Source organism: Vipera ursinii (assembly GCF_947247035.1).
Source record: "Vipera ursinii genome assembly, chromosome: 1".
Taxonomy (NCBI): Eukaryota; Metazoa; Chordata; class Lepidosauria; order Squamata; family Viperidae; genus Vipera; species Vipera ursinii.
The window spans coordinates 350,546,828-350,574,494 of NC_139512.1; the positions used below are offsets into that span (position 1 = coordinate 350,546,828).

The 27,667-nt window shown below is 43.5% G+C and overlaps 1 protein-coding gene across 1 annotated transcript; it reads left to right on the forward strand.

Moving 5' to 3' along the window:
• Window positions 1-1,251: 1,251 nt before the first annotated feature.
• Window positions 1,252-19,817, forward strand: DYNLL2 (dynein light chain LC8-type 2). The gene is made up of 3 exons (XM_083379638.1): window positions 1,252-1,576; window positions 11,122-11,260; window positions 18,960-19,817. The coding sequence occupies exons 2-3, from the start codon at window positions 11,129-11,131 to the stop codon at window positions 19,095-19,097; spliced, it is 270 nt and encodes an 89-aa protein (XP_083235764.1). The 5' UTR covers window positions 1,252-1,576; window positions 11,122-11,128; the 3' UTR covers window positions 19,098-19,817.
• The last annotated feature ends 7,850 nt before the right edge of the window (window positions 19,818-27,667 follow it).

A 27,667-nucleotide genomic window follows, 5' to 3' on the forward strand; every position in this document is an offset into this window, starting at 1 on the left:
CAGGGGTCTTCAAACTTGGCCCTTTTATGACTTGTGGACTTCAACTCCCAGAATTCCTCAGCCAGCAAAGCTTAGAACAGGGGTCTTCAAACTTGGCCCTTTTATGACTTGTGGACTTCAACTCCCAGAATTCCTCAGCCAGCAAAGCTTAGAACAGGGGTCTTCAAACTTGGCCCTTTTATGACTTGTGGACTTCAACTCCCAGAATTCCTCAGCCAGCAAAGCTTAGAACAGGGGTCTTCAAACTTGGCCCTTTTATGACTTGTGGACTTCAACTCCCAGAATTCCTCAGCCAGCAAAGCTTAGAACAGGGGTCTTCAAACTTGGCCCTTTTATGACTTGTGGACTTCAACTCCCAGAATTCCTCAGCCAGCAAAGCTTAGAACAGGGGTCTTCAAACTTGGCCCTTTTATGACTTGTGGACTTCAACTCCCAGAATTCCTCAGCCAGCTTTGCTGGCTGAGGAATTCTGGGAGTTGAAGTCCACAAGTCATAAAAGGGCCAAGTTTGAAGACCCCTGACTTAGAACGATCAACCAATCTATAAATTCTAATAGAGACCTTCCTTTTGTTCCCGCCCAAAATAAAAAAGTACTCCAAATTTTGTAGCAACCTGATTGACCGGTCTTCCTTTTTAATTTCCCAAGTTCATTTAACCATTTCCTGCGCATTCGCCAATTTTTCCTTGATTACCTCGTTTCCTACTGGAATTTCACTCCCTTTTTCCAATTCTGGGCGAAGGCCATTCTTGCCGCTGTAATCATATGAATCATCAGATCCGAGCTCGCCTTTGGGGTATTTCTCTTTTGTTACGATGCCCAAGAGGGAAAAAAAATCTGGACGAAAGTCAACTGCTCGTCTTAATCTTTCTTTTTTGATTATTTTATTATTATTATTATTATTATTGATTATTTTATTTTATTATTATTTTGCGAAATGAAGCAGGCGCCTGGTTTCTTCGGCTGGCAAAGCGCAGCACAAGGCAAAGCCACACGCTCCAGCCCAACCCCGCCCCTCCCTCTTGCTCTCCCCCCCCCTCTCTCTCTCTCTCTCTCTCCCTCTTCCACCCCCCCCCCATTGGTTCTGCAATCTCCTCGTGGCATTATGGGACGAAACAAGATGTAGGCAGAGAAGAGCGAGAGGAGAATGCTACGTCGCCGTGGGACGAGGCTTTGCGGCAACCAATCGGGGCGCGACGTGCCTCAGCCACTGCAAGGGGTGGGACGGCTATTTCAGCGCTGGGGGGGACAGGGCAGCTCGCCAGAGGAGGCTTGCTGGCGGAAAGGAGCGGAGGGCGTCGACGTTGCTGCTGCCGCCGCCGCTGCTGCGAACCCCACTGCCGCCTTCCGCCGCCGTGCAAGCGAGCGACGCCGCCGCCTTCCAGAGACGCCTTTGGCTCTCTCGCCTGGCCGGCCGCTGCGCTCCCGTTTGGCCCCGGGCAGGAGAAGCGAGAAGCCGGGCGGGAGGGGGGTGGCGCGCTGGGGCGGCGGGCACCTTGCTGCCGCCTTTGCAAGGAGGGACGCCGGCCAGGGCTGTCGTCGTAACGCGGCTTTCCAAGGCGAGCCACCACTGTGAAGGTAAGCGGGCCCGCCTCTGTGTGTGTTTGTGTGCAAACTCGGGGGCTCTCTGGGCGTCCTGCGTTGCCTTCTGCTGTTGCGTTGCCTTGTATTTTTTTTTATTTTAATTCCATTGATATCCCGCCCTTCTCCGAAGGCTCAGGGCGGCTTACGAGCTTTATTTATTTTTATTTATTTTAATCCCATTGATATCCCGCCCTTCTCCGAAGACTCAGGGCGGCTTACAATTTAAGCACAAACCAATGTGCTAAGCACATTTAGCGGTAGCCTTCGTTCTATGTATATGCCTGCTTGTTAGGGCTTTCACACACACACACACACACACACACACACACACACACACACACACAGAGAGAGAGAGAGAGAGAGACACCCCAAGCGGCATTTATTCCAAAGTCAGCTTCATTGCCCCCAACAATCTGGGGGGTCCTCCTTTTTGACCTACCTGGGAAGGATGGAAGGCTGAGTCAACCTTGAGCCCGGTGGGACTCGAACCTGCACTAATTGCAGGCAGCTGGTGTTTGCCCTGCGAATAACGTGCGGATCGGGTTGAGGGGGTGGGGGGACGATTTGGGCCGGGGAGGGGGGCCGCTTACCCAGCGATGCTTTCCGAGCGAGAGATGCCGGCGGGTTTTAACTGCGCTTCCCGGCTTGGCGCGCCTCTTGTTTTGGTCCACGCCCCTCCCCAAAAAGCCCCCCCCCCGGTAACTTGGCCGTCGTGGGGATGGCGGCTGGAAATGGAGCCCCCCCCTCCATAGTAAAGGAGGAGGAGGAGGCTCTCCCGCTCGGGGTAGCCGACGCCCGCCTCCCCATCTCCCCGGGGAAATTCAAAAGGCTGCCGCTCCCATCTGCTTGGGCGACGTGGGGATTTGGGGGGGGTCGTTGCGCTTCGGGGTCTCTGCAGGACCTCCCGATTGGAGAAGATGCTCTGCTTGGGGGAGGGGGGGGAAGTCCTACAAGTCCTGCTACCCACAATCGCCACCCCCCCCCTGGAAACTCTCCTGGGCTGGTGCTTGGACTCCACCTGTCATTCTAATGTACCTCTGGTTTGAATCTTACCTGTCAATTGGACCCACCTTGGCCGAAGTTTATATATAGACTCAGCCTTTCTTCGTGGATATCACGGGGGAAGAGCGGTCCCTTCCTTCTCCTTTGACTTATCTGACACCCCCCCTCCCTTTCCGCTACGTTGTGTGTGTGTGGGGGGGAAGGAATGATGGGTACCGCTGATCTGAATCCTGTCCATCCTGATCTGCATTCTCCTGAGCTTTTTCCAACCTTCCCTGTGTCCTAGTAGAGAAATCTTAGCCGCCGCCCCCCCTTCTTTGGGGGAGGATAAACAGTTTTAACTCAATCAGTTTTGGGACTTTTGCAGGGTGCCCAGAGAAAATCTAGTGGTGGGGGGGTTTCTCCTCCTTGCAAGGAGGAAAGTGGATAGAGATAGTCTTTGCTTTTGCTACCAAATGGCAGATTTTTTTTTGTTTAAAAAAAGGATCCATAGATCTCAGAAATTGCCTTGTCATGTGGGAAAAGGTGTAGAGTAACATGACCTGAAACCAGGGTGTGTGGCTTGAGTTGTGGCTGTTCAATTTCCCCGGCTTTTAACCTTGTTTCTCCTTTGCAATCCAATGCCTGATCCCGTGGACACTTACCGGCTGTATTCTTCTAGACTAGAGTCAATGGCTTTGAAATGGGAGGGGGGGGTGGCCTTTTTTTTGGCCAAGGTTTTTTTTTTTCATCAGCCAGAACTGTCTTCTCCTAGCCTGCAGGTGGAGTTTCTCTTGGACTGGATCCAAAAACGGGGGGGGGGGGGAATTGGAACATTCAGCCCTCCCTAAAAGCTGCGAGGGGACCTCCCTTGTGTAACCCCATAAGTGTCTGGGTTGTCTAAAAGGGTGTGAATGGTTCCCCCCTCCTTTTTAAATAGCCTGAAATGAGTGGTTGCAACCTGCACAGTGATGCATTGGTAATAGTGCGGTGTACCTCTGCAAGTACATTTGGGAGGGGGTGTGTGTATCTCTTCTTTACAGGAGTCATCATCTTTTATATAGCAGTGCTTGTGTGGTTATAATAAGGATGAAGAAGATGGAGAAAGGTGGGAAGGGGGTCTTGATTAATAGCTCATTGGGGAAAGGGGATGATTCAAGACCTTCTTGTCAAACAGCAATCTTATCTTTCCCCTCTTTTTGGTGGTGGGAGTTCAAAAGGACCCTGGTTGTCTCCATTCTCTGCTTTCCTTTTGCACAGATGGCAGTGACTGCACATATTATTATGCTGTGTCAGCCTTCTCTAAGCATGGGGGCGCTTCAGGCATTGGATGCTTCAGCTGCCATCCCTTTCAAGGGTGGCTGCTGGGTGTGGATCCTGGGAAGTGAAATCCACATTGTGCAAGCACAAGTCCACATGGAAGACATTTATGCTAAACCCCATTGTGATGTGTGCACCTTGTCCAGTTTTGTTGTTGTAATCTTGGATGGAAGCTGGTGAAAATGCCCCCCCCCCAAAAAAAGAAAAAAATTAAATTTCTCTCCTGGTCCAGTTTCTAGATCAGCAATAAGCTGAAACGGGATAATCTGATCTTGCTTTAAAAGTCATAGTGGCTGATGCTGGTAGACAGATTTATGTGGTATTTGAGGATAGGAAAGTGCTTGTCCAACCTGGTTTTTGAGCTGGAATATCCCAACAGAATGCTTATTCTCTTCCCCCCCCCCCCCCAGAGTAACAGCTTAAGTTTGGAGGTGGAAGGTGTGTTGGAATGCACCAGGTGACAGGATAATTATTCCCCATTTAATGAGAGTCTTGAGGATTACAGGTACTCCTCAACCACCACAATTGGGACCAAAAATTTCTGTTGCTAGGTGAGGCAGTTGTTATAGGAGTCATGACTGAGGGGTTTTTTTTTTGGTCACTGTTTTTAAAGGAACCACTGCAGTTAAGTCAATCATGCAGTTGATAAGTGAAGTGGCTTCTCTCTTTGACTTTGCTTGTTGGAAGCTGGCTAGGAAAGTCTCAAATGGTGATCACATAATGCTGGTGGGATGCTGCAACCATTGTAAATACATGCTGGGTGCAGAGCGCCAGACTTGTGAGCACCTGTTGGGAGGGGGGGGGGGTACCGAGATGGTCGTAAGTATGAGGACTGGCTGAAAGTTAATTTTACTGCTGTTGCAACTTCAGTTGCTAAACAAATGGTCCTACCTCAAGGACTTACTTGTATTTCTTATTAAAATACTACAGCACAGGGGTCCTCAAACTTAGCCACTTTAAGACTTGTGGACTTCAACTCCCAGAATTCCTCATCCAGCGTGCCTGGCTGGGGAATTCTGGGAGTTGAAGTCCACAAGTCTTAAAAGTGGGCAGGTTTGAGGACCCCTGCTATATATAGCATATTGGAAATTTTCCATTATGCGGTTAAGGGTGCTCATTTATGGAGTTCTTTTACTGTTAGTAAACCTGTCCTGTGAGAAGGTCTCTATTGAAAATAGAAGCTGAAAAATGAAGCCAGCCACCATCTACTGAAAAAATAGCTTAAAAAAAACTCATGAAAATGTCAATTAGTGAACGTAGCATCTCTTGAAGCTGCATGCAATTAGCTTATTTTAGTATGTGCAAATGCGAATATTGAAGTTCAACCTTGAAATTGAATCATCATAAACATTTTGGAGAATTAGAATCTTGGCAAAGCTGTTAATGCGGTGGGCTCTCTCCCTCTTCTTGAATAAGCTCTATTTCGTGGCTTCAGATCCCTTTTGGGGTCCCTGTCACAAAGCACCTCTCATTCTCAGCATGTTGGCTTCGATTGCCCGACAGAAAGAACTAGGTGTCTAGCCCTCGGGATGTATGGGTTGATAAAAACATTGAAACAGGCTATTCCTGGATAGTTCCAGAGGGCCAAGTGACTTTGTAATGGGATTAAAAGGCTAGTGAGACTTGCTTTCAAGGGACAAGGGCGTGTTACACAAAAGGGGGATGTGCTAGTGTGTGCTCCTATTAGAAAGACTGCCACACTTTGCTTGACAGTGCAGTTTGGCTTTTTGTTGTTCAACTAGGAAGATTGCAGATTTGTGTCCGTTGTAATGCAGGGCAGAACATGGATCTGCTTAGCCAATTAAGATTCTGTTCTTAACAGAAAGCATACATTTTTAGGGCTGAATAACACTGCACTAAGCCATAATTGGCAATCCATTGGTAATTTTATGCAGCCAGGGACTACAATCTTTTCCTTTATTCAGTACTAGGGAGTGGCAGATAACTTTAGCTGCTTTGCAAATTTGCTTGGTGAGTTTTTTGTTTTGTTTTGTTTTGTTTTTTTTGAAAAATAGGATAGCTCCATTAAACCTATTTGAATCCTTACTCAGTTGTACTATTGTTTATTAAGGGGAGTTAAAACATGCTTTATTAATGAACTGCTGCCAAAATTCAGCAGTTGTTCTTCACAGACTGCAAAAAGGACATTGGATCTTTTTGTTTTGTCCATTGCTGACACAAACCAGTATCATCCATCCATAATGGCTGTCATGCCATAAGATATCATGCTATGGCAGAACCGAACCACCTACCTGGAGGACAGATTTGCAGTGTTTTTAATACTTTAAAATATTTTTGGTGAGAGAACAAGTGTGTCGCTTCTGTGGCTTTTGCTTTACTTGCTTGTTGAACATGATTTAGATCGTGTTTAAAGGGTCGAAATGGGCCTGGCTTTCACTAAGAATTCTGGGAACTGTAGTTTGGTGGAGTTGCTTGACACCCCCCCCCCTCGCTCAATACAAATTCATAACTACTTCCTCTTTAAGCATAGCATAGAGCAGGGTTGGGCAATTAATTTTTCCAAGGGGCCACTTGAGAAACTGGGACTGTTGTTGAGGCCAACCCGATGCCCTCCGCCCGCTACCATTGCTGTCCCAACCCCTGATGCTGGACTGCCTCCCACCGCCAAGTCTGCTGATGTTCCTCTGATTGCCACCAATGCTGCAGGCCAGATGTGGCCCATGGGCCATAAAATACTTAGATGTGGCATGGAGGATGCACGTCTGCTGCTTAGACAGCTGAGTAGAAAGCCACATTTTGAGTAAGAGTGGATACATAACTAGTGATGTCCCTAACAGCTGCTTAGGAACAAGTTATTTCAGTAGGCAAATAGCTATACAACTTAGTGTGGGGATGGACCTAAGCTTTTAAGACTCTAGCTTTTTGTAAATGCTGGTGGTATTTTGTGAAGTATTTTGTGTTGCAGAGGGAAATAGAAATAAGAGTAACTGGAAGAATATTTGTCTCTCATTTGGTACATCTTTGAAGTTCAGATGTAAGGAAGGATATAAATTTATACTCTGAAGGTTTGAAGGAAAGTGCTGGCATTTTAAGGAGGTTGTTGACTAAGTTATACATCCTGCCTTAAATTCAGAGCTTAAAACTTCCTGTATAGTGCTCCTTACTCCTGTTTCTCCATATTCACTAGGCAAAGAGCATAGCCACTGTGCTGTTTCAACGCTATCTTACTAAAGATACCTCAGTCTGGTCTAATGGCTAAGGCACCAGGCTAAAAAGCAGGAGACCACGAATTGTGTCTTAGCCGTGAGAGCCAGCTGAGCAACTAAGCCTGTCACACACTCGGCCCAACCAATCTCAAAGAGTTTAAATACAAATAAATGGAATTGAATGAACAGAGATCTACTAGAAGGAAGTGGAGATAAAGGGAAAAAGTTGGAGTAGATCACATTTCTGGATTCTGAACTAGATAAGACTTTAGATTAGATAACCTTTATTGTCATTTTTTCCTATGGCCACAACGGCACACATTAAAAGTGAGATGTGGTAGCGTGCTCTCAAAGTGTCCACGTACATAACACACATTTAAAACATACTATATACAACATAGTATACTAACTAACTAACAACAACAAGGCCAGGGGTAGGCAACCTTGGTTCTTTTGTGACTCGTGGACTTCAACTCCCAGAATTCCTGAGCCAGGATGTCTGGCTTAGGAATTCTGGAAGTTGAAGTCCAGAGTCATAAAAGAGCCAAGGTTGCCTACCCCTTCCTAGACCCTTACATATAAGTAACATATAAATATTAATCACTGTCCATTTTGAATACATAACGGAAGGAGGAAGCTTTAGAGTTCACAAGGTTGATATTTGTATGGAACAAAGCTGTGACTGAATCTGGATGTTCTGCCTCGGATACCACGGATCCCCCTCCTCCCAGAAGGTAACAAGGAAGACAGGTTGTGAAGAGGATGTGTAGCGTCCCAGACAATCTTGTGGACCCTACTTAAGCAATGCTTCTGTGCCATGCCCTGGATGGAAGGGAAGGAACTGCCAATGATCTTTTCAGCCTTCCTCGCCACTCTGCACAGCCTTCCTGCCTGAAGCAGTGATGAAAGGGGTGATCATAAAGTGTTTACAAACTAGAAAGGGGCAAAAAATTGGTTCTTTAATGTACACCTCTACAAAGAGGCCGCAGCTTTTGTAGAAAATTGGGTTCAGTTGTGCAGAACAAAGTTGGGCAGTTCGGTTCATTGACCTGAGCTACATTAATCACAAGACAATAAATAATTCTTTAGAAATCACAGTGCTTGGATTTGGATAGCATTCTAAAACCAAAAGCATGCCGAAGTAAATCATGGTTAAGTATAGGAGGGGTCAGCAGGCATTTCTGTCTTGGGAGTACTTCTTGCCCTCCCCTGGGGGATGGTTCACTAGCATTCTAGTGTTTTGGTCCAAGAATATATTTGCTACTTTTATGGTAAGTGTTCTTTTACAGAGCATACATAATTCTACGTAAATTGAGATTTGCTAGTCTTTGTTTTTGAGTTCTGATAGTCTGAACTGTCAGGATTTTGAGGGTTTAAGATTGAGATGTATTTTAGGCTTATGTGTAATGCTTGCCTTAACAACCATTCGTTTGAAGTTACAACATTGAAAACAGTTACAACTAGTTCTCACATCACACGTAATGACTGTTGTACCATCCCTGTGGTCATGTGACCAAAATTCAGGAGTTTGGTAATTGCCATCTATTTCCGATGGTTACAGTGTTCCAGGTCATGTGGTCACCATGAACAACCTTCCCAGCTGACTTCGGACAAGCAAAGTCAATGGGGAAAGCTGGATTTGTTTAATTATTGGCATGATTCACTTAACAACCAGCAAAGAGAATATCTGTATCTCTGTGTTGAAATGAGAGGTCCTTGCAGCTCTCTGAGCTTGGTTGTTTTCTTGCAGATGTTTCATGACCCCAAGATAGGTAACATCGGTGTTAGTCAATTAGCCATCATCAACCAGCACTGATGATGTTACCTAGTTTGGGCCATGAAACATCTGTAAGAAAACAAGCTCCGAGAGCACTAAGGACCCCTCACTTAACAATTACAGTGACTCTTTTAACCACTGACTTGCTTAGCAATGTAAATTCTGGTCCCAATTACGACAAGCTATAATTATTAACGAGGTGGCTCAGTGGGTTAGGACGCTGAGCTTATCGATCAGAAGGTCGGCAGTTTGGCGGGTCGAATCCCGAGTGCCGCATAGCAGAGTGGAGCGCCTGTTACTCGTCCCAGCTTCTGCCAACCTAGCAGTTCGAAAGCACGTAAAAATGCAAGTAGAAAAATAGGGACCACTACGGTGGGAAGGTAACAGCGTTCCGTGCGCCTTTGGCGTCTAGTCATGCCGGCCACATGACCGCGGAGACGTCCTCGGACAAGCACTGGCTCTTCGGCTTTGAAACGGAGATGAGCACCGGCCCCTAGAGTTGGAAACGACTAGCACGCATGTGCAGGGGAACCTTTACCTTTACCTTTATATAATTATTAATATGTGACTAGATTTGAGGATTTTTTTTATTTAGTGCCTGTATGTCAACTTTTGAACATAGAATAATAAGGCTCGTTGCCTTGGAAGAGTGAGGAAGATTCTCAGGGATGACTCACACCCTGGACGGTATCTCTTTACTCTCCTACCATCCGGTAGGAGATATAGGAATATAGCCAGCCGTACCAACAGGCTGAAGAACAGCTTTTATCCGTGGGCTGTTAGGCTTTTGAATGGGATATAATCTTATGCAGAGTTGACTTGGGAGGCCGGTGTGTGGTGTAGTTGGTTCACATAGTGTGGTGGGATGGAGGGTTTGTTGTCACTGTGTGTTGGGGGGAGGGAGCACATGGGGAGGCTCAGCTAATCTCAATGTACACATGTTGTACTTTGACAATAAAGGTTTATTATTATTATAAGAGTGGGAAGACTCCTTTGAGGACTTCTAGTCCAGTCTCCTTGCTCAAACTATTCTAGACAAATAATAGTCTTAGTCTATGCAGACAACAACCTGATTTGCTTCAGATATTAATAGTTCTGATTGAATGATAGAATTGATAAAAGGGAGGCGCTTGCTCTCTCTCTCTCTCTCTCTCTCTCTCTCTCTCTCTCTCTCTCTCTCTCTCTCTCTCTCTCTCGTGTGTGTGTGTGTGTGTGTGTGTGTGTGTGTGTGTGTGTGTTTTCAGGCAGTGCAGCAATTGTTTTATTTCAATGCAACATTTCCTTGGGCTATGTTCTAACATGAGAGCACCATAGTTACTTGCAAGGAAGTTAAAGCCAACATGTGTCATGATGTAAACGGAGACAACTTTCCTCAGACGTGCCTTGTGTTATCATTTGCATAGAGAAGTTAACAATGCATGTGTTACTATCTGATACTGCTTATTTCAGATGCTTATGTAGAGCAATGAATTAATTGTGGTTTGTTAATCCACAAAGAACTTGTTCACACATCATGGCATAATGTATTCAGCATTCAGGTGAGTTCCTAGATAGAGATAACAGATGAGGATTTCAACAGGCACAAGAAGGTTAATCTAAAGTACAGGTAGTCTTCAATTTACAACCAGAATAGGGACTGGGAATTTTATTATTGAGCATGGGATTAAGTGAATGATCATGTGACCAATTCTACAAACTTTTTTTGACGTGCTCATTAAGTGAATCACCGTGGTCATTAAGTGAGACATGTGACCACGTCTTGTGAACTTCGTTGCTGATTTTTCCCTTCGCTTGTCAGAAGCTGGCTGGAAAGATCACACATTGCAACCACATGACAGGAAGGCTCTGCAACCATGGTTAAGTGCAAGGACCACTTGCAAGTCACGCTATTTAGCATGATCATAACTTCAAACAGTTACTAAGCAAATGGTTATTAAGTTGAGGACTACCTCTGTGGCACATTCTTTGTGGATTAGTGACTTCTTAAATTTGTGCAGCTGCCTGTGCACTTGTAAGAAATAATTCCTATGTTTAGCGGGATTGAATTCTCCAGTAATGTCAAAATAATAATGGATGTTCTTGCAGGGAATATGGAATTTCCTGCTTCCTCTATAAAACACCTGTAGTTAATTACCTGAGTGATTTCCTGCTTCCTCTGCAGAATACCCCACAGTTATCCATCCTTACCTTCAAAAGAGAATAAAACAAGGCTGCAGGTTCTAGGTGCTTTCTTGGGATTAGGTCTGGGATAAATTGCATTTTGACATGGTCTTCATCTTGTTATCTTCCCACAGGTCCACCATGTCTGACAGAAAGGCTGTGATCAAAAATGCTGACATGTCTGAGGACATGCAGCAAGATGCTGTTGATTGTGCCACCCAGGCCATGGAGAAGTATAATATAGAGAAGGATATTGCAGCATACATCAAAAAGGTATGGTTTTTGTCTGTGAAAGGCAAGGGGGCAGGGGCGGGGTTGAACAGGTTCTCGAATTATAGTCCTAATAGAGCCTTGCCTGTTAATGAGTGTGACAGTTATGAAGTGATTTCATCATGTGACTGACCCAATTTTACAATGTGTTTTTTAGCAGTTGTTAAGCAAATCACTGTGGTCATTATTAAACAGATTCATTGTTTGGGGGCAGTTTTGCTGAAAATAGGAAGTAAATGCCCTATGTCAGTCAAGATTCAATCAGTCCAGGGCAAAGGTTTCTAAACGATTGAATCACGGCAACTGGACCAAACTTTGTTAATCTGAGACATTTCGTTGCTCATCCAAGCAATTTCATGAGTCAAACTAAAAAATTAGGCAGTTAGTCATTGGAACGTATCAACTTTAGGGGTTTCTCCCCAAAATGCATTGCAATATATCAATATGAAGCAAATGGCAGTTTTCTGCAAAAAAAATAATTATGGTCATTTGACCATGGGGTAGTAGAAACAGCCATAAATGTGGGCTAGTTGCCAAGTGCCAGAAATGAAGTCACATCACTGCAGGGGAAGTGACACTGGGACGTTGATCTGGGTTGTAAGTAGATTTTGGGAAGGTATGTTGTAACTTCACAGTACTGGCTTATCTGAGCCAGATATTTCTGGAAAAACCTCAAGTGAGTCCTACAAGCAGTTACAGCTTTTCTGTCGCTGCTGTCTTTGATTTAGATTTAGAAGGTTCTTTCTGATTATTATAGAAGCGAAGTTTGCTTATCATGGCTTGGTTTCCTTTAGGCAAGGAATCATACAGTCAACCAGTCACTGCTGGCTGGGGAATCCTGGCAGTTGAAATCCACACATCTCACTAGTTGCCACGTTTGAAAAACAGTTGTAAACCATGATTGGTGTCTGAATACAAAATAATTAAACCAACACTGAAAAAACTTGTTGCCATTTAGGGTAATGACTACACCGAAACAAGACGGTATAATTGGGCCTGTTTAAATTTTGTGTGGACTATTGATTGCAGAGTTTCAAACAAAGATTTCTCCTTAGAGAGAGCCCAGGAAACTAAGGACAGAACGTACGTGTTTTGTCTGAGTAACTCTCTGAATTGGAAGGCTTATTGTGTTCTGCCTTCAATTATTTCTTTAAATTCAAAGCTGTTAGACAAAACAAACAGAAACATTAAGTGGGGATTTTTTAAAAAAGTGATACTTTCTTACTGGCACAAGATCCAAACTGATTTGCAAAGAGTTGTTAACAGTAAAAACGTTTGGGAGGAGTGAGTGCGCTAATGGATTGGGGAACGGAGTTAACATTAGGCGCAGTTAACTCAGCTGCCTACCTCTGAACATTTGGAATCTCAGGATGATTTAAGTAGATTTAATTAAATTATTATAAATTAATACATTGATTTAATGAATTAAAGTGATAAATTATTATAAATTAAATTAAGTAGATTTAGGTCTCAGGATAACAACTGGAAATGCAAATGTGGAAGAGCCAGGTATTAGTAAAGAATACAGGTGGTCCCCAACTTAAAACCATTCATTTAGTGACCGTTTGAAGTTACAGTGGCACTGAAAAAAGTAACGTACAACCAGCCCTCACAGTTAACAAGCATCACAGAATCCCCACAATCACATGATCAAAATTTGGTTGCTTGGCAACCAGTATTTATTTTTATTTTATAAATGTTTTATTAATTTTCTGGTTTTACAATCATAAGTACTTAAACAACGTGTTGTCTGCATCCATTAGTAATACAGTGGTACATATTAACTTCTTCGATCTAGGCCAGGGGTAGGCAACCTCGGCTCTTTTATGACTCATGGAATTCAACTCCCAGAATTCCTCAGGAATTCTGGGAGTTGAAGTCCATGAGTCATAAAAGAGCCGAGGTTGCCTACCCCTGGTCTAGGCCCAATATTACACCTTCCAATTCTTCCTCTCTTCTTCCAGTAGTACAAATTTTCCCACGCTAGGGAAATACAATTCTTATTGTTGTTAATACATATACAGTTGAATATCAACCTTTTTGTTACATTTTTCTAATATCAGTTTAAAGTATCTTTTCTAACCGAAACATTTGCACTTAATATCCATTTCTTCAATCATTATCCTGTTTTTCCCAGTTTTTCTATTTTTAATTTCCCATCAGAGTTCAGAACATCTCTATCACTTACATTTTCTCATAGATTATGTTTGGGTAACCAAACGCTTCCCTTATTCAAACCTCCTTAACATTTTCATATTTCCCTTCTATCAAAGTATAATATTCTAGTTATAAATCCTATTGTTTTTCTTATTCCAAACAATATATACAAAAATAGAGGAAGAAATACTTGATGATTCAAATGCACTGACTTGGAAAGTTAGATGGCAAAGGAAGAAAGCTAGAGTAAGACTGAAGAAAATAGAGGTTTTGACTTATTGGATGGGATATTACATCATTAACTAGAAGTTTCAATTTGGCTGAGAATAGATAATTTTTAGAAATAGAAGTATTATTGTAACAACCAGCATATTATTATGACAGATGCAGCATCTCGAGGTCATGTGATCGCCATTTGCCACTTTCCAAGCTGGCTTCCAACCAGCTAAGTCAATAGGGGAAGCTGGATTTGCTTAACAACTGTGGCAAAAAAGGTCATAAAATGGGGCGTGGCTCACTTAAGAATTAGCTTGCTTAGCAAAGGAAATTCTGGTCCCAGTTGTGGTTCTAAGTTGAGGAATGTCTGTAATGTATCGTATAAAAAACCAGCTAAGTCCCTGTCTGCTAACTGCTCACCCCTTTTACAAAGCCACCTCGCAAGAACACAGAAGTTAATATTAATTTTGCGCAGAATTGAGTCTTTGTGTGTTCAGCATATATTAAATAAAAAATCGTCACGGTGGGGTCCTTGTTGCTCTCTGAGCTTGGTGGTTTTCTTGCAGATGTTTCATTACCCAAACTAGGTAACATCATCAGTGATAGCTTGGGTAATGACATCTGCAAGGAAACAACCAAGCTCAGAGAGCACCAAGGGACCCCACCGTTCAACCCTGAGCTACAAATAATCACTTCTAAGTCACAGTATTTGTGTTCAGGCAACATATCAAGTTGAAACCAGTCACACATTTATGAAACAGTGGTGCACATGTTTTTTTTTACTATGAGTACATCCCTTATTAAAAGGAAGAGGCCCCACTCTAAATATTTATGTGGTGTATGCATTTTAAAGCACTTGTATGTGCCACAGTTTTCCCAGACATTGGAAAATTGTGCCTAAATAAAAGATGTTTATGACTTTAGATTCAAAATCTAAAGTGTCAGATGCTTGCTACAAAGAGAATGTAGGTCTTTGTGTGAATTTGAGACCTTCTCTTTGAATGTTTTAAGTCCTTAAAAGGTGCCAGTCCCTCTGTATTTAGACAGCAAGAAACAGTATTCTGGAAAGGTTTTCTCAATGGAGTCCTTATAAATAGTAATTGCTGTTATAGCATAGATCTGTTTATACATCAGACTAATTTTTGTCCTTTGAAAAGTAAAACTAGTATTAAATTTTAATGTATCAAGGAGATGTAGCCAGCTTCTCGTTTCTTCATTGGAGGGATAGGGAATTTGCCTTACCTAGATCTCATTTTTGCAGCCCCCAGTGCAAATTGGCACTGGACTTTTTTGCATAGGAGGGTTTTTTTTGTAAACTCTTTTAATATAAATTTTAAAATGGGATTGTTATTGGGTCAGGGAAGATGATTGTCAGCTGGTCACTGCCTCTACCCGTACTCTTTACACGTACATAAACACATGCACTCACATTCTGTGTACAGGTAGTTCTCACTTAATGACCAGTTGCTTAAGCAGGCATATCTATTGCTAAGCACATTGTGCTTTAGATTGTAAGCCGCCCTGAGTCTTCAGAGAAGGGCAGGATATAAATGGGATTAAAATAAAATAAAAAATAAATACAGTGTTACGATAGACCCTCTAAAACAGAGGTCCCCAACCTTTTGGGCACCAGGGAGCGGTTCCATGGAGAAAAGGTTTTCCATGGACCGGAGAGCGTGTGGTTTTGTATGCTGCCTGCATCTCACGGATGGGGCTTTGCTTGTTTGTGTGGACCGGCTGCTGGCATGCCACAGCCCAGTACCGGGTTGGGGACCCCTGCTCTAAAAGGTGCATCCCATGGTCATGTGATCATATTTTGTGCACTTTGGCTATAGTTTCACATGGTCATTTACAGCATCCCCTGACCATGGTGGTGAAAAGAAGGACTAGGAGTGACATGATAACCTTCCAATATTTGAGGGACTGCTACAGATGAGAGGGAGTCAAGCTGTTCTCCAAAGCACCTGAAGGCAGGACAAGAAGCAACGGGTGGAAACCAAAGAGAACCACCGCAGAACTAAGGAGAAATTTCCTATCAGTGAGAACAATTAGCCAGTGGAACTACTTGCCTCCAGAAGTTGTGGATGCTCCATCACTGGAGGCTTTTAAGAAGGGACTGGACAGCTATTTGTCTGAAAAGGGGTAGGGTCTCCTGCTTGAGCAGGACCTCCAAGGTCCCTTCCAGCTCTGTTATTTTTCTGTTATTCTGGTTTTCAGTGAGTTTTTGCCAGTTTTCAGCATTTACTTCTGGTTTCCGGCAAAATGCACCTATTAGATAACAGGGAATGGAAGGGAAAAAATTTCAGCCTGTAACTTGATCAAATCACAGTGGAATAAGGAATTTGGTGGGATTCATATTATTTCAAGGCGAAGCAGAAGTGAAAGTACTATTTGAAATGTGGGCAGTAGGGAAAGAATAACCTTTGACTTTCTTCAACACAGTTACAAATATTAACTTTTTCCTCCAAAATTCAATACTACACAGTATTTCTGTAATTCTAAACTTTTCCAATCATCAAATCCCAACATTAAAATTTCAGTTTCAAAGCAGAAAGTTCCAAAGTAACCTCCGTGTAGAAACAAAGCTAGACAAAATCTTTTTTTTTTAAATTAAAGTAGGTAGTTTCACCATCTAGGATAGTTCCATTAACTTCACCAACCATTTTTCCATTGTGGAAATCTGTAGATTGGGAAACATTGATGCGTTAAATTGGAAAATGGATGCAAATTTCCTTGAGAAAATGTGGTAGATGTCAATTTGGAATGGAGGAAGGAGGAAATATCTTGTTTTAACTTGATAGAGGCAGCCCTCGACTTGCGACGTAAATGGAGCCTGCAAAGTAATGAACCATTTTTTTCCCTGCGGTTGTTAAGTGAACTAATTGTTTGATATGGGTTAGATTTGCTGAAAACTGGAAGTAAACGCTTGTTTTGTGCAAAAAAAATTTGTAAAACGTGATTGTATGACTACAGGACACTGCAAAGAGCTGTAAATGCTGACCAATTGCTGAGAGCCCAAAATATGGTCACATGACCATGGCGGGGCATTGGAACTTTGGAACCAGATCATATATACCCCAAGAGAGAGACCCATTGTATATAATTAAAATGGTCACAAGGATTAAGTGGAAAATAAGCCCTAGCAAGATTTTTCAGGCCGCTTGTAATATAAGCCCCACCCCAAAATAAGCCCCCAGTAAAATAGCCAGACGGACGCATTTAGTTCCACATTTCTGTGAATATAACCCCTAACTGGAAAATAAGCTCTAATGCATCTTTTGGAGCAAAAGTTAATATAAGACCCGGTCTTATTTTGGGGGAAACACAGTTTCGGGGGGGGGGGAGAAACATTATTACGACTAACAGGTATACTTTGCTTTATGTACAATGCAGCCTACATGTCATGGAGTGTGAGATTCTATTTTAAAAAATGTTGAAATGATCAGAAGCAGACAGCTGGGTATTAAATCTTTGAGGACTACTCTATACAGGTAGTCCTCTACTTACGACCACTATTGAGCCCAAAATTTATGTTGCGAAGTGAGACATCTGTAAACGGTTTACAACCATTCATGCCACAGTTGTTAAGTGAAACACTGCAGTTGTTAGTTAACATGGTTGTTAAGTGAATCTGGCTTCCCCATTGACTTTTCTTGTGAGAAGGTTGTAAAAATGACCACATTATTCTGGGACATTGCAACTGTCATCAATATGAACCAGTAGCCAGGCTTCTGAATTTTGTTCATGTGACTATGGTGATGCTGTAATGGTTGTTAGTGTCACAAGTCACTTTTTCCAGTGCCATTTAACTTTGGATGGTCACTAAATGAAGTGTTGTAAGTTGAGGACACCCTGTATTCTCTGGGCAAGGGATTATGGCAGTGTAGCCAAGAACATTTGAAGCATTGTCCAAACACAGGTAATCAAGAGAAACACTCAAGTCCATTTCATCAAAGGAAAAATAGAGTTGGCACGATCCCACCGTATATTTTTAATACCGTCCTTGGGTCACATTAAAAAGTGTCATTTGTTTGACTTTAGAGGTGACCCCCCCAAGGCCCCCTAAAATTGAGGTGGGCTGGCAGTCACAACCCTCTTTCTTTTTTTATGGATGTGCAATGCACACATGTCCAAATTCCTCCTGTGCTGCCTCATCATGGTGTCTGTGGGGTTGCTCCTTGGAGGAATGAATATATACTTCTTTGGGCATATACTGCTGGGATTATATATATCCCCCTGCCAGTCAAGGTGTGACGCTCATTCCCACAGCCCAGTTAAAGCAAGCAGGCCCCTGCATTGGACAGCAACAATATTGTAGAGCAGGGCTGTCCAACTTTGGCTGGGGAATTCTGGGTGTTGAAGTCCCCAAGTCTTAAAAAGTTGTCAAGGTTGGACACCCCTGCTATATAGAGCATTATTTCTCAACCTTGTCAGCTTTAAGCTCTGTGGACTTCAACTCCCAGAATTTTCCAACCAAGCATGCTGGCTGGGGAATTCTGGGAGTTGAAGTCCACACAGATTAAAGCTGCCAAAGTTGTGAAATACTCCTCTGGTAGAAGATGCCAGAGGCCAACAGCAAAAAGGATTGATTCACAGTGTGCAGAAGGCCCATAGCAGTAGTGGCAAACCTATGGCACAGGTGCCAGAGGCGGCACTCAGAGCCCTCCCTGTGGGCACCCGCGCCATGCCTCGGAGGTGGCAACTGTCCCTCTTCAACCAGCCGCCCCCCACAGGTGTCCATCCCCACGAGTGACATTGAGGTGATCACACCCACCCAATCTGCCATGACCACAGCCACACCCACCTGGCACCCAGCGATAAACAAGTGGGTTTTGGGTTGCAGTTTGGGCACTCGGTCTCTAAAAGGTTCGCCATCACTGGCCTATAGTAGTATATTTTTTCCTTGTATTTTTACCAAGAAAACCACAGGGATAGAAAATTGAAAGCAATTGACAGTTTGTGGAGACCATATAACTGAGCTGTTGGTAAGAGTCTGATGGCACATAAATCAATGCAGGGGCAGTTTCCCCTCACACAGTTGCCATTTTCAGTTTCTGACACACACACACACACACACACACCCTCCATTCCTCAGGGCTGGTTCAAAAATTCAAGATGGTGGCCTCCACTGTGCAGTCAAAGCCATGGCTCTTGTCTGCATTACACGGCTGGGTTCGTTTTCTTTTTAACTGCAGATGCTCACGTCAGCTTTTTTCTCCTCTTACAAGCCAAGGCTTGATCGCATGTCTGAAAATGCCCGTGTCTTTCGAAGATGCTGCACAAAACCGCTGGTTTTCACCTTTCCTTCCCGCTTTTGCTTTTTCCCCAGGAATTTGACAAGAAATACAACCCCACCTGGCACTGCATCGTGGGCAGGAACTTCGGTAGCTACGTAACGCATGAGACGAAGCACTTCATTTACTTCTACTTGGGCCAAGTGGCGATTCTGCTGTTCAAATCCGGCTAGGGGTTCAAGGCCAGCACCTGTGGGGGGGTCACGGCTGGTGAGGAACATGGACTGTAGCACTAAAGACAGGCTCCAGCTCTTTAACCATGGCTGCGCCACTGCATGGACTCGATACTATATTTAATGTGTATATGTTGCCGTAAAAAATACCTACAATTCTCATTTCTTTCTCTGTTTTGGGGGGATTGCCTAGGAGAAGAAAGGCAGAGTATTATCCTCTCTTCCTCCTCTTTTTTTTTTTTTTTTCCCTTTTATGTTCCTGCTTCTTATTTTTTCTGTTCTTTTGCACTAGGAGAACTGTAAAATGCTTCAACTATGGCCTTTAAGTGAGAAGAAGAAATAAAATAAAACAAGAAACTTCAATTCCACAAAACAAATCTTTGGGTTTAACTTTCTTCTTGCAAAAGGCTGGAGGCCTAACCCTAGCAGAGGGAGGGAAAACTGTGTTAGGTATAGAATCTCTCTAAAAGTTAACTATTTTTAAATTCCTGTCTAGCTTCCATTTCCCGAAATGGCACTATTGTCCCATGAAGTCGCCTTAGCTCTAAACAAAGTGATTGGAGGCAGCCCTGGGTGTGTCTGTGTATCTGTGTGTTGTCTTGGCCCAATTTTCTTTGATTCACCCGTGCTGCCTCCAACACAAATTGAGCAAACAAAGCTGATACGGATTTGCAAAATGCGTGGTATCCTCTAGAGGAAACGCTCTCTCCCCTTCCCCCCCCCCCAAAAAATCTCAAGAATTGGCTGGTCTGGTCTGTATCGGCATTTCCAAAGCATTTTTCAAATGAAAGATGTCTACTCTGTGTCCAAGATTCTGTTGTGATGCCCAATGGATGTGATCAGGATTTTCTATGCCCCTGTTTTGAGTCCGTACAGTATTGCCTTATTGTAGCTCATGTCCTCTCGTCGTGCAGAGAAGATCCTGTCCAAAATCAGTGGCTTAAATGTTGCTGTGCTTTAAATGTCCTCCAGTAAAGGTGGATTGACCTTCATCTCTTAGAGGCTGAACCCCAGTCGCCTTCTTCTGTTGGCTTTCTATTCTGGTCCCCTCTTGAACCAACAAGAGGAAGGTCATCAGGAGCAGCTCTGTACCTAATTAGCTCCTGAACGTGCAAGAAAAGATCTCCTCTGGGCTTTCTTAGCTTCCCTTAGTCTGTGGTTGTACAGGAATATGTTTAAGTTCTGTTGCAACAATCATGGGATTGTGTTTTTTTCTTTTTGCAAAGGTGACGTACGAAATGCAGTGTTAGCTTTAACATCTCTGGTTGCTTTTTGCAGTTCAGAGCGCCTAGAAATTCTCTAAAAATTCTCTAAAAAACGGGATGCAAAGAAGCAAGAAGACCTTTATGGAAGGAGCGAGCACTTTTTCCTCAGTCATCCAGGTCCTTTTCAAAAGGCAACTGGATCATCTTGGGGTTTTTCTTTTGAAAACCTTCGCTTCTCATCCAAGAACTGGAAGAAACTTCTTGGATGAGAAGCAAAACGCTTCAAGGAAAAACCGAAAGGCCAACTGCCTTTTGAAAAAGCACCTTTGAGACGCCCCTGCGTTCAAAATGTGAGAATGCGGCCCCTGTCTTTTCCATTCGATACCCAAAGTTATCGGTTAGAGAACCGTGGCGGGCTCCCCTCATTTATTGGGGAGGGGGCTGTGTCCGAAAGAACAAGGCATATCCAAATCATAAGGGAAACCTGCGCTTGTATGCTGAGTTCAAAGCACACCAAAAATTACAGGCTCCTTGTAGAACTGTTTCGTCAAAGTTGGAACGGCTGTTGTGTTTAACGTTTACTGATATTTTTTTTCCCATCCAAAGAGGCAGGGAGGCAGTGGCAAAGTAAGTGCCTAGGGTTCAGAGGGCACCGTCCTACAGAAAACATTGTCCTTCATTGGAGAGGGGGAAAAAAAAGAGAAGACTGTCTTGTTTCTTTAATTCTGTGCATGAGTCTAACTGTGAATAAGCTCACTTCATGGAGTGCGAGAAACGAATCCTTCCCATCCTAACCGCAGTTGCTCAGACTAACCCTTATTTTTCAAAAACATTAAAATCAAATTGACACATTTAAGAATGGTGTTGAGTTTTGTTTTTTGGGTGTGTGTGTGGGGGGGTGGTTGGAGTAAAACAGGGGTGTCAAAGTCAATTTCATTGAGGGCCGCATGAGCATTGCAGTTGCCCTCGGGGCTGGGTGGGTATGGCCAGGGTGGGCGTGGCCTACTGGGTGGGCGTGGCTGGAGTGCATATGGCCTACTGGGTGGGTGTGGCCAGCTCTACATCGTTTGCATCAAGGGTGCCTATGGGGGCCTTGGCAGGAGTGGGACAGATCTGAGGGTCTCTGGCAGAAGGAGGGTCTCTGGGCCAGGGCCAAGGCAGTGGGGGCCGTTCCCCTCACTGTTTCCAGGATGGCTTTGCGGGCCACATGAAACCACTTCACGGGCCGGATCCGGCCCCTGGGCCTTGTGTTTGACATGTCTGGAGTAGAATATGTACACAATTTGGGGCGTTCTGGGGGAGGCGCTAAGTTACAGGTAGTCCTCGACTTACGACAGTCCATTTAGTGACCGTTCAAAAGTTACAACAGCACTGAAAAAACTGACACGGTCATTTTTCACACTTAGACCTTGGCAGCAGTCCCATGGTCACATGATGAAAATCCTGAAGCTTTGTAGCCGACTCGTATTTATGACTGTTGCAGAGTCCTGGGGTCTTGTGATCACCTTTAGTGGGGAAGCCAGATTCACTTAACAACCATGTCACACTAACTTAACTGCAGTGATTCACTTAACTGTGACAAGGTCGTAAAGTGGGGAACAATTCAGGTAATAACTCGCTTAGCAACAGAATTTTGGGGCTCAATTGTTACGAGGATCACCTGTAGTCTTGATCAGGTCATCTTTATGACTATTAAATATATATGCCACTCATCTGGCTAATAATAGTAACTCTTGGCAGTTTACAACATAATACAAAGAAAGATTAAAGAGCACGGGGTGGGGATCTGCTCTCTAACCCATCAGCCACTCCCACCATACAGTGTCCCTATGGGGGGGCCTAGACCAGCCAACAGGGCCAGGTTTTAAGACTTGTAGACCACGAATATGGGAATTAAGCTCCCCTTCAATGGGAGAATTATTTCAAAGGGTGGAGGCCACAGCAGAAAAGACTTCTAGATCCCACCAGCCAAAATTCTTAAGCAGATGGGATCCAGAGTAGGCCTCTTCTGGAACGAGTGGGATGGGCCAATCCTACTGAGGTGAAATGGTTCCTCAGATACCCCGGACTCATGCCATATTGACATAGCAATAGCACTTAGGCTTATATACCGCTTCATAGTGCTTTACAGCCCTCTCTAAGCCATATTGCCCCCCTCCTGATGATCTGGGTTCTCTTACCTCCGAAGGATGGAAGGCTGAGTCAACCTTGAGCTGGTGACAAACCCCTGGCAGTCGGCAGAATTAGCCTGCAGTACTGCATTCTAACCACTGTGCCAGCTCCTTCAACATGAACAAAGAATAAGCCCTAATCAGCATGGTGGTAGTGATCGAGTTGGAAATATTTGCTCTGCAAGCTTGAGAAGGCTACAGCATCATGGTTCTTGGTCCAAGAAGCTAGTCACCTGCTTAGAAAAAAAAACGAAGAATAGAGAGAAGACAATGGCAGCCTGCTGATAGGAAATCTATAGAGATAGAATAGCATTGTAGAAACATCTGAACATCAGAACATTGTAGAAACATCTGGAGGACACTAGACAAGTATGCACTTTGGCCCACACCCTTTTTTATACAAACCTAGATGACTGAACATGGTCTGACAAACTACAACAGGAAATGTCCAATAATCAGTACTCCTCTCAAGAAACGTTCCCTGCATGTAGAAAGCCACCATATCGCGGACAAGTCCTTTATACAGCTAGTTGTTGCCTAGCAACCGAGTTAACAATGGACCTCTCCAGAGACACTTAACAACCTGGTTCTGGAGGCCCAACAGCTGTGCTCCCCCACAGTCACATGATCACATGTTGGGCACTTGGCAATTGCTCACATTTGTGGACATTTGCAGTGAACCACACTCGCATGACACTTTTTTTAGCAGTTCTTGCCCGTTTCCGGTGTTTACTTCTGTTTTCTGGCAAAAAAAATGCCCATTAAGTAAAACATCCACTTACCAACCGAGACATTCTCTTAACCACCAAAAATGTTGTAAAATCAGGACCCTGCTTAAGAACTACCAAAACTTCAGACTAACTTGAGGATCAGTCATACCTCTTACAGGGGTAGGCAACCTTGGCTCTTTTATGACTCGTGGACTTCAACTCCCAGAATTCCTGAGCCAGCATGGTCTAGGACTACCTGAAATGGCTGCGTTCATGTGCTATGCGTAACCATAAGTAATCAAACTGAATTCACAAATCCTGCTGAATGGTAAATGAACCAAACTGGGTGATTTCTCAGTGACTTCATTGTGATTCAAGACAAAAATTTTTAAGATGTGTGGACTTTAACTCCCAGAATTCCTCAGCCAACCCAGGCTTGCTGGGGAATTCTGGGAGTTAAAGTCCACACTGATTTGAACTATTATTCAAGACACAGAACCCCCATTATTATCTTCATAGTACAGTAGCAAGTGTATAATCCTAACCATGGGGTCAGATACTCCATTCTGATAGCTCAGAGACAAGCAACTTGGGCCTGCCTTCACAGCCCATCCCAATGGATCCAAAATATGGATTTACAACAACGTTATAACCTAGTGATGGTAGTGCAGCACTTTTGCAGTCCCTCTGAAAATTCCCAGGCTGGAAACGAGAACTTACGCATCAGATTCTACCTTCTACTACTAAGTGAAGTACGGCATCTGTGGAAATGGATTCAACATTTCAAGATGGCTGCCACTCCTTTCTATATGCACCTCAGGTAAAAAAAAAAGGGGGTTTGAGTGGCGTTCTGATTTTATTTATTTTTTACTCAATAGCAATTTCCCACAATTGGTGGGATGGTGGGCTCCTTTGGAATTTAGAACACACAGGTCTCTGAGATTGTGTAGGCGAAGCTGATCACAAAACATCCATTTGTCAAGAGGTAAACAGGAAATTGATGTTTCCTAGCTGCACGTCTACTGCAAATCACTGCAGTTGTAAAGAGAATTATGGTTAAATGAATCCGGCTTCCCTCACTGACGTAGCTTGTTGGAAGGTTGCAAACAGTGAGCACATCAAAATTCAGGGGGCAACCAGCATAGATTTACAATGGCTGAATGCTGCAACCATTGGAAATACATGCTGGTTGCCAAGCACCTGAATTTTGATCACATGACCAGAGGAAAACTGCGATGGTCTTAAGTGCAAGGACCCATTGTAAGTCAACATTTTTCAATGCCAGGGGGCTTCAACCTTGGCCCTTTTATGACTCGTGGACTTCAACACCCAGAATTCCTCAGCCAGCATGCCTGGCTGAGGAATTCTGGGAGTTGAAGTCCACGAGTCATAAAAGGGCCAAGGTTGAAGACTCCTGTTCAATGCCATCATAATGTTGAACAGTTCCAATGATTGTTTCCCCGCCTTCCACCTCCCACCGACCCGTGGTTACATGATCACATTTGGGCACTTGGCAACTGGGCTGAGTTACACTATTTGTAGTCATGTGACTGTGTTTTACAAATATTTTGCCACAAACTGCCGTTTTCTTCCCTTTTCATCAAAACTGTGCCCATAGCAAACCATTGGTATACTTAATGACTGCAGCATTCACCTAACAACTGTGGTAGCAGCTTTACAACCACCATATTTGCTTAACAAGTACAGGTAGTCCTCAACGTACGACCACAACTGAACCCAAAATTTATGTTGTTAAGTGAGACATTTGTTAAGTGAATTTTGACCCATTGTGTGACCTTTCTTGCCTTGGTTGTTAAGCGAATCATGGCAGTTGATAAATTGCCTCGTTTGTTAAGTGAATCTCACTTCCCCATGGACTTTGCTTGTCAACATGTCGCAAAAGGGGATCTCATGACCTTGGGACACAGCAACAGTCATAAGTATGAACCAGTTGTCAAGCTTCTGAATTTTGATCACATAATCATGGGGAATGCTACAAAGTTCATAAGTGTGAAAAATGGTCATAAGTCACTTTTCCAGTACCATTGCAACTTTGGTCACTAAATGAACTGTTGTAAGTTGAGGACTACCTGTACTACTGCAAAAAAAGTCATAAATCTGGCTTGGTCACGTGATTGTTCTAGTGAGTTATGATTATGAGGGACAGGCTCAATAACAACTTATTCATGGGCATTTGTTTAATCGTTTTTAATTTTTGTATCTTGTTTTTTAATATGTATTGCCCTGTTCACCGCCCTGAGTCCTCCGGGAGAAGGGCGGTATACAAATAAAATTAATAATAATAATAATAATAATAATAATAATAATAATAATAATAATAATAATAATAAACAACTTGAATTATTACAGTCGTAATTCAGGCAGAGCACCAAAGAACTGAGGCCTTTGAACTATGGTGCTGGAGAAGACTCCTGCGAGTCCCTTGGACTGCAAGGCGATCAAACCGGTCAGTCCTAGAGGAGATCAGCCCTGACCGCTCTTTAGAAGGCCAGATCCTGAAGCTAAAACTCAAATACTTTGGCCACCTAATGAGAAGGAAGGACTCCCTGGAGAAGAGCCTAATGCTGGGAAAGGTTGAGGGCAAGAGAAGAAGGGGACGACAGAGAATGAGGTGGCTGGATGGAGTCACTGAAGCAGGAGGCGTGAGCTTAAATGGACTCCAGAAGATGGTAGAGGACAGGAAGGCCTGGAGGAACGTTGTCCATAGGGTTGTGATGGGTTGGACACGACTTCGCAGCTAACAACAATTCAAGGACTCTCTGAATGTATATATATTTGAGAGATGTTGAAAGAAAAAGAGATTAGACATAAACAAAAGATAAAAGGTGAACCAGTTGGCAGCTTATTTCATAAACAGCAATTCAGCTCAGGTGGAGAGAAAGCTGAGGAAAAAGTATTTGAAATCACCCCCCAAAGATTCCATCTTATCTCTTAAATGGCAACTCAGTCCAGGTGGAGAAAAAGTGGTTCAAAGCATTCAGAGTAGGGGTCTTCAAACTTGGCCCTTTTGTGACTTGTGGACTTCAACTCCCAGAATTCCTTAGCCAAGCACGCTGGCTGAGGAATTCTGGGAGTTGAAGTCCACAAGTCATAAAAGGGCCAAGTCTGAAGACCCCTGATTCAGAGAGTCCCCACCTTAATGAACTTTATTTATTTATTTATTTATTTATTTATTATTTTATTTTATTACATTTATATACCGCCCTTTCCCGGAGGACTCAGGGCGGTTTACAGGGTAATTAAAAACCAAAATACAAAAGTTAAAAAACCAAGTTTTAAAAAAATTAAATTTATCCCTGTATAAGTAAAACCCCAATTAAAATAAATTAATCCTCAGAACTCACTAGAAGGGAAGGGAAGAATTCCTGCTTGCCATTTCCAAGACTCTGTCTTCACCCCACAACTTCACAAGTATGGAAATCATTGAATAGATAATGCACGGGTACAACAAGATCCAGAGTCACTCTGAACAAATGGGGCTATCTGGTTGCTTCTGCTCTTTGTGATTGCGGTGACTTGCAAACAACACACCTGTATATCTGACCTTCGTGCGCCAATCAATGTACACTGTGAGGACCTAATGGCAGCAAATGCTAGTTTCTGGGCAAGATCTGTTTAATTTGTATGTCTTTTAACCTTGTATTTTATATTTTCAATTTTATGTCATATAGAATGGCTTCTTTTAATTGTGATGCTTCTGATGCAAATAAACAAACCTCACAACTAGCATTAAAGAGACCAGACTGCTATCTGTGTCCTTCTTCTCTCCCAGCTGGGTAAGATTTGACAGTCTATGTTTGTGGAACACATATGTGTACACATGCCAGTTGCTGTGTGTGACATTGCTTCTCCACCCAACCCTTGTTTCTCTGCAAACACCAATGCCTAAACATCAATGCCAAGGGAGGCACCTGTGAACGACTGTGGTGGGAAGCACTTTGTGGCTCCAAAACATTTTCTGAGCTGCTTCGGCTTTTGCAGAAGAAACTTCCCTGCCAGGCTGAAGAAATAAGCTTCCAAAAGCAATTGTCTTGCATGCCGTGATTTATGCACAATGCGTACAAAGGCAAGGGAAGCGGGGAGCACTTTTTGCATGAGAAACACAGCCATTCCCCTTGTCAAACACAACCCCCCTCCTCCTGCCTTCCTTTCTCCCCTTTCCCCTTCTCCTTGATGCCTAGTTGAATTCCAGCCTGAATTCCTGCTTCAAAATAACTGTAATTATCTCTAATTGCCATGATTATTTCAGGTTTTTTAGTATGCAAAAGGGAGCAGAAATTGGTGTGGGCTCTTTCTCCACTTGGGTGCCAGAAATACGCAGCTAGATTGCTCAGATTGAGATTTGTGTGTGTCTATGAGTGGGAGAAGCTTATACAAATCTGCCAGTGCAGCCAAGTGATGTTGAACAGTTGGGGAGGGGGGGGGGACTTTTTTCTTGTTAAGATAGGAAAACAGGTGTACAG